Source organism: Garra rufa, chromosome 20 (assembly GCF_049309525.1).
Source record: "Garra rufa chromosome 20, GarRuf1.0, whole genome shotgun sequence".
NCBI lineage: Eukaryota > Metazoa > Chordata > Actinopteri > Cypriniformes > Cyprinidae > Garra > Garra rufa.
The window spans coordinates 37,117,063-37,128,505 of NC_133380.1; the positions used below are offsets into that span (position 1 = coordinate 37,117,063).

General features: G+C 35.9%; 1 protein-coding gene across 1 annotated transcript in view; it reads left to right on the forward strand.

Moving 5' to 3' along the window:
- The window catches only part of jupa (junction plakoglobin a), a 39,714-nt gene extending 28,271 nt beyond the window's left edge, over nt 1-11,443 (forward strand). Inside the window, exons 5-16 of the mRNA XM_073825780.1 lie at nt 94-332; nt 2,199-2,400; nt 2,547-2,691; nt 4,382-4,485; nt 5,582-5,920; nt 6,079-6,231; nt 7,343-7,462; nt 7,581-7,731; nt 7,890-8,011; nt 10,139-10,178; nt 10,348-10,493; nt 10,588-11,443. Coding sequence (XP_073681881.1) covers nt 94-332; nt 2,199-2,400; nt 2,547-2,691; nt 4,382-4,485; nt 5,582-5,920; nt 6,079-6,231; nt 7,343-7,462; nt 7,581-7,731; nt 7,890-8,011; nt 10,139-10,178; nt 10,348-10,490 — 1,758 coding nt within the window. The 3' untranslated portion in view covers nt 10,491-10,493; nt 10,588-11,443. The remainder of the gene's footprint in view (nt 1-93; nt 333-2,198; nt 2,401-2,546; nt 2,692-4,381; nt 4,486-5,581; nt 5,921-6,078; nt 6,232-7,342; nt 7,463-7,580; nt 7,732-7,889; nt 8,012-10,138; nt 10,179-10,347; nt 10,494-10,587) is intronic.

An 11,443-nucleotide genomic window follows, 5' to 3' on the forward strand; every position in this document is an offset into this window, starting at 1 on the left:
TTTCTATTATTAAATCAATCTAAATCCCCCCCAAAAAATACAGAAGTACAGTAGCTACATGTCCTGATCTTCGACCCTCTCTTTTGACTTCAGGTCGTGGTGAATAAGGCAGCTATGATCGTGAACCAGCTGACCCGCAAGGACGCGTCCCGTCGGGCTCTGATGCAGTCTCCGCAGATGGTAGCCGCTGTTGTGAGAGCCATGCAGAACACGTCCGACATGGAGACGACCCGCGCCACAGCCAGCATTCTGCACAACCTTTCGCACCAGCGCGAAGGTCTGCTCGCCATCTTCAAATCAGGAGGCATTCCAGCTCTGGTGCGCATGCTGAGGTGAGAAAGTCATACTGAAGTAAATCACTAATTGTCAAAATGTTCTTTTTTTTTAGTAAACTATTACTTCCATGTGTCGTATACGCTTCATCCTTAACTAAAGCTACAGTTGAGGTCAAAAGCAGTGGTGTATAAAGTACCTGAAGGTCATACTTAAGTAAAAGTACAGATATCTTACCAGAAAACAACTTTGGTAGAAGTTGAAGTCACCATTTAGAATATTACTTGAGTAAAAGTCTTAAAGTGTGTGATATTTATTGTACAAAAGTACAAAAAGTATTTTTTTAATCTCAAATGTACTTAAGTATTGAAAGTAAGTACAAGAAAATGCTATTTCTTTCATAATTGAGAGTTTATATCATCCATTTCTGAGAAAAAAAAGTCTGAATTACAAGTTTATATTGCAATTCTGACTATTTCTTACAATTGTGTTTATATCACCCAATTCAAAGGAAAAAGTCAGAATTGCGAGATACAAACTTGCATTTGTGAGAACATTATTACTCACAATTGCAAGTTTATAGCAATTTCTAAGAAAAAAAAGTCTGAATTACAAGTTTATATTGCAATTCTGACTTTATTTCTCACAATTGTTTATATCACCCAATTCGGAGAAAAAAAGTCAGAATTGCGAGATACAAACTTGCATTTGTGAGTAAAATTATTTCTCACAATTGTAAGTTTATATCAATTTCTAAGAAAAAAGTCTGAATTAAAAGTTTATATTGCAATTCTGACTTTATTTCTCACAATTGTGTTTATATCACCCAATTCGGAGACAAAGTCAGAATTTAGTTTGTATCACGCAATTCTGGAATTGCAAGATACAAAAAATATATATTTTCAGAGTTTTATCTCGCAATTCTTTTTTCTGAGATAAAGAGTCATAATTATGAGTTTCTAAACTTTGTGTTTGCTCACAAAAACTTTTGTGAAGGAAATAAAGAGGTGAAAGAAAGAACTAAATTTCAATGCAAATGCAACATTTTTTTTTAAAGGAAAGGCAATATTTTTGTGAGCAAACACTTTCTAGATAGAACGAACGCGATACTTTTGTGAGAATTTTTTTACATGGTTTAGCAAAATTAAGAAATAAACCGTTTACATCTCGCAATTCTGATTGAGATCCTGACTTCTGACTATTTTGTAGTAAGTAACAAATGTGACCCTGGACCACAAAACCAGTCTTAAGTCGCTGGGGTATGTTTGTAGCAATAGCCAAAAATACATTGTATGGGTCAAAATTATTGATTTTTCTTTTATGCCAAAAATCATTAGGAAATTAAGTAAAGATCATGTTTCATGATTTTTTGTAAAATTCCTACTATAAATATATCAAAATATAATTTTTGATTAGTAATATGCATTGTTAAGAACTTAATTTGGACAACTTTAAAGGTGATTTTCTCAGTATTTAGATTTTTTTTTGCACCCTCAGATTCCAGATTTTCAAATAGATGTATCTCGGCCAAATATTGTCCTATCCTAACAAACCATACATCAATAGAAAGATTATTTATTGGGCTTTCATATGATGTATATATCTCAGTTTTGTGAAATTTAACCTTATGACTGGTTTTGTGGTCCTGGGTCACAAATATGCTTTGGGGAAATGTTTACATTTTAATTAGGAAATGTAATGGAGTAAAAGTAAAAGTAGGCTGAAAAATAAAAAAGTAAAAGTACAGATACTCCCAAAAAAAAACTTAACTACTGTAACAAAGTATTATTACTTAGTTACATTACACCACTGGTCAAAAGTTTGCATACACCTTGAAGAATCTGCAAAATGTTAATTATTTTACCAAAATAAGAGAGATCATGTTTTTTATTTAGTACTGACCTGATTTCCAATTTCTTTGATAGTTCCCCAATGGATTCAGTTCTTTTCTATGCCATCACCACCCTGCACAACCTGCTTCTGCATCAGGAGGGAGCCAAGATGGCGGTGCGTCTGGCTGATGGTCTCCAGAGGATGGTTCCTCTGCTGAAAAAAAGCAACCCCAAATTCCTGGCCATCACCACAGACTGCCTACAGCTGCTTTCCTATGGCAACCAGGAGAGCAAGGTGTTTATTTCATTATCAAATAAAGTAATACAAATAAAGTATAGGTTCTGTTTCTTATGTGCTTGTCTTCTTTGTTAAGTTGTGTATAGAGTTTATTAAATTTTGATGGTGTGTCATGTGATAACGTCAGTCTGATTGTCTCTCAGCTGATTATCCTGGCTAACGGTGGCCCTGAGGGTCTAGTGAACATCATGAGGACCTACAACTACGAGAAGCTGCTCTGGACCACTAGTCGTGTGCTCAAAGTGCTCTCCGTCTGTCCTAGCAACAAACCTGCTATTGTAGATGCTGGTAAGTCAAATAAACTAAAAAAAACACTGGATCCCACTTTTTAAATGTAGTAATTAGTGTGTTTAATTAGTTGTGCTTGCTAAAGTATCCATCACACATACTTTTAATTATACTAATCCACTATGGACATAAATTATAGCTGTGGCTTTTTATCAAAACTTTTCTTGCCTGGTGAACAATAAAAAGGCAACACAGCTTAGTATTCACCAGTGTTCTTTTAGAGATACTTTTTATAGTTTATATATATATATATATATATATATATATATATATATATATATATATTTTATATATTTTGGTTTTATTTTATATTTTTGTATTTTCCATTCTTTTATTTTTATTTTTTGTCATTTTTCTTCTTCTTTTTTTTTTAAAGGAGTAGTTCACATCAAGAGTAAAAATGTACAGATAATGTACTCATGTCTTTCTTTCGTCAGTCGTAAAGAAATTATGTTTTTTGGGGAAAACATTTCAGGAAATATCTCTGTATAGTGGACTTTGATGGTTCCTGCGAGTTTGATCTTCCAAAATGTTGTTTAAATGTTGTTAAAATGTTGTCTGGGCTCTAAATGATCCCAGCCGAGGAAAAATGGTCTTATCTAGAGAAACGATCGGTTATTTTCTGAAATAAATAAATATATGTATTAGGGATGCACCGATACGAATCGGCCGATCATGCTTGCGCGTTTTGTCAGTGAAGCCGGTTCTGTAATCAGCGGTAAATGCCATCAGGTGTGTGATTTCACGTTGAGCCGTATATACTACACACAGCCGTTGTTTACCGACGAGCTGCGCAAATCAATGTTCATTATCAGTGTGAATGTGCGCAGCTCGTCTGTAAACAACGGCTGTGTGTAGTATACGGCTCAACGTGAAATCACGCACCTGATGGCATTTACCGCTGATTACAGAACCGGCTTTACTGACAAAACGCGCAAGTGATCGGCCGATACGGATCGGTGCATCCCTAATATGTGTATATATATATGTATGTGTATATATGTACTTCAAAACGGTCCTACATTGCTGTTTTACCTTTTTTTTTGTAAAGGGCGTTTGACCTTCTTTGCACGTTTATTTTGTAAACACTGGGTTTTTTTACTTCTGCAGTGATGTAGGATGGGAAAATGACATGGGAGTTTTTCGACATACCCTAACTGTCTTGGCTACATGTAGAGCTAGACAAGACAAGCATTTAAAAAGTATATAAAAGTTTATTTATTTATTTTTTATATTACCGATTGTTTCGCTAGGAAAGATCCTTTTTCCTCGGCTGGGATCATTAAGAACCCTTTAAAGCTGCATTGAAACTGCATTTTGGAAGTTCAAACTTGCGGGCACCATAAAAGTCCACTATATGGGGATAACTCCTGAAATGTTTTCTTCGGAAAAACAGTTTCTTTACGACTCAAGAAAGAAAGACATGAACTACTCGTTTAAATAAGTCTATATAGTTTTTATTAAAATTAATTTCAGTTTTAGTTATTTTGGTACATGAGTTTAAACTAAATGAAAATTTGAAATATTGCTTCGGCATCTAGCCGAAATAAAATACTTTTAGTTTTTTTAGTTGTTTATTGTGTTTGTTTGTTTTATGACAATTAACACATCTTTTTAATGGTTTTAATTTTAGTTACCTAATTTAACACTGGCAATTTAAAAAAATGTATCTAAAATTTCTCTCTTTCAGGTGGAATGCAAGCTCTTGGAAAGCATCTGACCGGCTCTAGTCAACGTCTGATGCAAAACTGTCTGTGGACCTTGAGAAATCTGTCAGACGCTGCAACCAAACAGGTCAATTTATGCATCTAACACCATCTAACTGTTTTTGAAACACCCAAGTGGGCCTTCTTTTAAAGGTGCCATAGAATGGAAAACTGTATTTACCTTGGCATAGTTAAATAATAACAGTTCTGTACATGGACATGACATACCGTGAATCTCAAACACCATCGTTTCCTCCTTCTTATATAAATCTGGTGTTTGCAAAAGACCGCTGAAAAATAGGTCAATTCCAACATAACACAGACTATGACGTTACAGTCACGATCATCAATAGTTACGCCCCCAACATTTGCATCGCCCAATCATCAGAAGTTCTGCAGGTAGGCTATTGTGAAAAAACAAAGCCAGGACAATAGCGAAAATGGCAGATCACGGAAATAAATGTTATGTTCCAGGTTGTGCAGGAGATGTTAAGTGCAGGGATGGTTGGTGTCTGTACTCAAAAAGGCACAAAAAAATAAGGCGTTCTAATAAAATAAGGTGAGCCACTAAAGGGACTTGGTTAGCTTCTTGCTAGCGCTAGCCTGTTACATTGCAGTACATAAGATTTCACTTACCACATAAACAGAGTAAGGAGAGATGATGGCAAATGATTTGCAGATCACTAACAAGCATCTAAACTTGTCAAATGTGCTAAGTACCGCCGCTGTGGTATAACGTTACACAGAGCACGTGCGATCACAAATCTCAAAAGTGAATGTAAGTAGTTATTGTGCATTCGAAACGGCAGTTTCAGTGCCCTGCATATAAATAGCTGCTCGGGCTACATGATTAAATATATATTTTTCTCCACGTGCGAGCTACTAAAATGAGCCGCTCTGTGAAACAGCCAATCAGAGCAGAGCTCATCAGTATTATTCATGAACCTTCCAAATAAGGTAATAACAGACCATTTCATTCTAGGGACAAATCCTAGGGTTGTAAATGGACCTGTAAAACCGTTTCTGGAGAATTTTTGCCCTTGCCTAAGCCATATAGCTTCTATGTAGATATCAGAGAACAATTTAAAATACTGTATCAATGCAATCTATGGCACCTTTAAAGAACAAAGTAATGTATAATATGTATTGGTGCCAACACATACTCACTCTTTCGCCCCCTGCAGGACGGAATGGAAAATCTGCTCCAAGTGCTGGTCGGCCTGCTGTCCTCTGATGACATCAACATGCTGACATGTGCCACGGGTATCCTGTCCAATCTCACCTGCAACAACACACGCAACAAAACACAGGTGACCCAGAGTAACGGCGTGGAGGCTCTGATTCACACCATTCTGAGGGCCGGTTCAAAACAGGACGTGATCGAGCCAGCTGTCTGTGCCCTGCGCCATCTTACCAGCCGGCACCCGGAGGCTGAGACTGCACAGAATGCCGTACGAATGCATTACGGCATCCCCGCTATTGTCAAATTGCTCAACCAGCCTTACTACTGGCCCGTCGTTAAGGTAAGTGAAAGAAAAATAGAGAAAACAAATGATTGCCTTAGTAAGTAATCTGTTGGTTTGCAACAGGACAGTTGCTTAAATGTATGCCTTAGTCTTATTGGGCCTCCTGTTGTGCGGTATAACTATGTTTTGCTGATCCACATTTGTTTTCATCACAGGCTGTTGTTGGTCTGATCCGTAACCTAGCGCTGTGTCCAGCCAATCAGGCTCCTTTGAGAGACGCTGAAGCCATTCCCAAACTGGTCACTTTGCTTTCGAAAGCTCATCAGGATGCACAGAAACACGGTTCATCTGCTCAACAAACATACCAGGTATGAATTCCTCACCTGTCGCCGTAACACAGATGCACAGTTCGGATTAGCAACCAGAGGTTTAACTATTTCAACAACAAAAAATAATGGCTCTTATAAGCTGGCTGTTTTTAGTGAATCAAAAAACAAATAGTTCATCCAATGTATTGCATTTCCAGAACGAATGCTCTAATGATTTGATTCTTTTTAGTGAATCAAAAACATGTAGCTTAACCAGTGTTAGTGTGGTTCCCAACTGAATGACTCTGAGTTGTTACTAATTTGGTTCCTGAACGAATGACTTTAATGAGTTGATTCTTTTTAGCGAACCAAAAAAACATTTAGCTCATCCAAAGTCATTCGTTCAGGAACCAAATTAGTAACAACTCAGAGTCATTCAGTTGGGAACCACACTACACTAATGAGTTGATTCTTTTTAGTGAACCAAAAAAACATTTAGCTCATCCAGTGTAGTGTGGTTCCCGAACGAATGACTCTAATGAGTTGATTCCTTTTTGTCAATCAAAAACATGTTGCACAACCAGTCTAGTCCAATTCTCGAACAAATCTCTTTAATGAACAGTTTTAAGTGAATCAGAAACATGTAGCTCAGCCAGTGTAGTGCAGTTCCTGAACAAGCAACTGAGAGTTGATTCTTTTTAGTGAATCAAAAACTTGTACCTTATCCTGTGTAGATCAGTTCTTGAATAAATGACTCTAGTGAGTTGATTCCTTTTTAGTGAATCAAAAACATGATGCACAACCAGTGTAGTCCAATTCTCGAACAAATCTCTTTAATGAACAGTCAGTTTTAAGTAAATCAGAAACATGTAGCTCATCCAATGTAATGCGGTTCCTGAACAATTGACTTTAATGAGTTGATTCTTTTTAGTGAATCAAAAACATGTTGCACAACCAGTGTAGTCCAATTCTCGAACATATCTCTTTAATGAACAGTCAGTTTTAAGTAAATCAGAAACATGTAGCTCAACCAGTGTAGTGCAGTTCCCAGCCAATTGGTTTATTTGTAGTGCAGCTTTAGCTAACTCTGAGACTTGAATCGGTGTAGTGACTGGTTGTTCATATATTAACAAAATGTCCTTTTTTCCATCTCTCTCTCTCTCTCTCTCAGGATGGCGTGAGAATGGAGGAGATTGTGGAGGGCTGCACTGGTGCTCTGCATATCATGGCCAGAGATCCTATTAACAAAGCTACCATTGCCAGCATGGACACCATTCCTCTGTTTGTTCAGGTAACATTTACAACCTTTCCACTGTTTGATGCATATGTATGTGAGTGGCTTTGTACGGTCTTTGCCCTCTATCTGACATGGTCAATGTATAATAGACATCTGTTTTGTGTCCTTGCAGCTGTTGTATTCTCCACTGGATAACGTCAAGCGTGTGGCAGCTGGTGTTCTGTGTGAACTGGCTCTTGATAAACAGTCGGCTGAGATCATTGATTCGGAAGGAGCCTGTGCTCCTCTCATGGAGCTCCTCCACTCCAGCAACGAAGGGATCGGTGAGTGAGAGAGAAACATTCAAATATGCAAAAATAATTTTTCTGGGCACAAACACTGGACAAGAATAAAACTCTTCTTTGAAGGGCTATGCATTCACATCAATTCTGACATATGATTTGGTCTTAGGTGTGTAACAAAGGTACTTTCTTTCTTTTAGCCACCTATGCTGCTGCTGTTCTCTTCCGAATTTCTGAGGATAAAAACCCAGACTATAAGAAACGAGTATCAGTGGAGCTGACGCACTCGCTCTTCAAACACGACCCTGCCGCTTGGGAGATGGTGAGTTTGCCCCCTGGTGGTGTGGAGGTTTCAGAGGTTATGTATTTGTATTTGTGTGTTATTTTTGAACACATTGCATATAAAATTGCAATTGCAACCATTTTACCTGCATTAATTGACATTTTAGAGTATATTCTAGAAGAAATGCGAATATAGACATTATTTTATTACATTTGGTCATGAAAAATGGTCTTTATATCAGAAGACCTAAACAGATTTTGTTTAGGTAAATGGGGACATTTCATAGCTCCGTTTTCAAAATATAACCGAAATCTGTTGTGAATTTAAAAATTGGTACAATACATTTTATTTTTTCATTGTTGGTTCAGTGTACTATTATTGTAACCCTAACCTTCATTCACCAGAAAATCACTACAAAAAATAGTAAATAGTAGGCATTGCAAATTGCAAAAAGATTAAAACAGGCTTCCATATAATTTTTATTTTTGACTGTTTCTGCCACTAAATAATTTTTTTTTTAAGTTGTCAAAAATTGTGACTTGTCAAAATTCTGACTTTTTTCTCCCAGAACTGTTTGATATGAACTCACAATTGTGAGAAATAAAGATAAAACTCACAATTCAGACTTTTTCTCAGGAATCGCAAGATATAATTGAGTTTATATCTCCCAATTCTAACTTTTTTAGAATTGCATGACATAAACTCAAAATTGCAATTTATATTTCACATGACTTTTTTCTCAGAATTGTGATGTTTTTTCTTTTTGTTTGTATCTCACAATTGTGACGTTTTTTAGAATTGCATGACATAAACTCAACATTGTGAGGAAAAAGAAAGAATTGTGAGATATAAACTCACAATTCAGATTTTTTCTCAGAATTGCATAATATGAAATTCAGACTGTTTTTTAGAATTGCATCGTGTAATTGAGTTTATCTCCCAATTCTGACTTTTTTAGAGTTATAAAAAAAAGTGATAAACTCAAAATTGCATGATATAAACTCACAATTGTGAAGAAAAACTCCCAATTCTGATATTTTTTCCTATAATTGCGGGATATGAACTCATTGCAAGAAATAAAGTCAGAATTGTAAGATAAAAACTAACAATTCTGACTTTTTTTTTTTACCTCAGAATTGTGTGATTCTAATTGTTTTTAAAGTTTTTATCTCGCAATTCTGACTTTTTTTTTTTCAGAATTGAGATAAAAACTCAAAAAAAAATTCCCAGAATTGTGAGATGATAACTCGTAATTTAGACTTTTTCAGAGTAGCCTGATGCAATTGTGAGTTCATCTTGCAATTCTGATTATTGTCCTCAATTTTTTGAATTGTGAGATAAACTGACAATTGCAAGTTATAAAGTCCAATTTTGAGGGGGAAAATCACTGATAAGTTTATATCTCACAATTCTGACTTAATAACTATTGGGTGTGTTAAAAGTCAGAACTGTGAGGTATAAACTAAATTCTGAGAAAAAGTCACAATTGCGAGATACAAACTTGCAATCTAGAGAAAAAGCCACAACTGCCAAATACAAATTCGCAATTGAGTTTATATCTCCAAGTTCTGACTTTATTTCTTAGAATTGCGAGTTTAGACCTCATAAGTATACCTCAGAGTTTATAACTCTCAATTGCGATTTTATATCTCACAAATCTGCGGAAAAAGTCAGAATTACTCGTTTGTATAACGCAAGATGTAAACTCACAATTGTGAGGAAAAAAATGTCAGAATTAACCAATTCATTTTTAATTATTATTATTTTTTATTTTTTTTAATTCAGTGGCGGAAACGGGCTTCCATAAAATTGACTTGACTTAACAAAACAAAAAAACATAAGAACACTGGATAAATAAAACTAACAAACATTTGTAACATTTTCTAATTGCTTTTAGTTTTCATTATCACAAACTTTTTTTCTTACTTTTCAAATGTACGTTTATGCTTTTAGAAATTGATATTTTGTTTTGTTGAGCTCATTTAGGCTCAGTATGTTAGACGTTACATTGGCCATGGAATCAAAAAATGCCATGTTTGATTTCATGTTGACTTTAAAACAGTCTTTATAACACTACATTGACATAAATCCCAACAAATGAGATCATTTAGCATAGAAATGTGAACACAGAACACAGTTTTTGACAATTTCCTTGTTATTTTTTAGGCACACAACACCATGATGGAACCTGGCCTTCCTGAAGACGGTTAGTATATCATTTCTCTCTCTCTCTCTCTCTGTCACACACCATGATTTGGCAGCTAATTATCTCCATGATGGTCAGTTATGTCTCAAACTAATACATGAATATATGTTGATTCTGCCCAAACCATAACATTATGCAGATGGCTAACTTTTTGCAATGTCTCGTCCAGATCTCGATGGCTACGGCCCTGGAGCATATCAAGGATACGGTGATGGAATGCATATGGAAGGTATGCCACTAGAAGGAGACATGCCAGAGGATTTCGGGCCAGTCATGAATTACAACTCCATGGCCAGACCCTACGATTACTAACAGGTGAGTACTCCTCAAATACACCACCTGTTATGCCAAAACTCAAATAGGACTGGTTTCATGCACTGAAGTCTTGTGTTTTGTGTTTATTTTACAGCCTGATGATGACCTCTGCTGAAAGAGGGTTATGAAAAATACAAGAGATGGAAGTTTTTTTCTGTTTTCATCGCTGGGTGCCTGTGGTCTATTCCTCAGTAAACACACACTGACACTGCTGTAATATATGCAATTCTCACTGTGCTGGGAGAGGCAGAATCGAGCTCAACTATAAGCTGTCTTTATACAAGGATGACAGCATGTTGCATTTTACACGTCTTTTTGTAGAAAATGTTCTATTTTAGTGTTTCTTATGGGTGCGTTAATACATTGTTGGTAAGAGGACTGGTTAACTATGCCAAAGAGATTTTATTATAATATTTTATAATGATAATCACATTGCTTTTTATAGTTTTAAGATTTTGGAAAATGCGATCAATGATTTAGACTCACAATTTTTGATCTCACAATTACTGACCCGAGGTCAGCTTTATAGCTTCGTTCACGGGGGTTTTAGTCAGACGGCGGGCGATCGTGGGCTGATTTGTGATCAGTGGAAACGTCTGGCGTCTTGATTTCCTACAACTCAATACAGTGCATCTCCATATTTACTGTCAAATTCTGGAGTTCTTACATGTTAACGGTTTCCCATTTGTTTTGTTCACTCCATATATTATTTGTCTTAAAGGAAATACTGATCTTGTTTGATTTTATTTGTGTGATGAATAAATGCTGTGTTGATTAAAAGGGACTAATGTTTAACCAAACAATTAAAAACCTTAAAAGTTTTCAAAACTAGCTTCACTTTTGTTCAAAAATTAACTCATAGGAGGCAAGCTGAACAGACAAAGGGATTCTCTGTAGCGTTTTTACTTCACACTTTGTCCAGAAAACTAAATAAAATCATGCTATCTAAA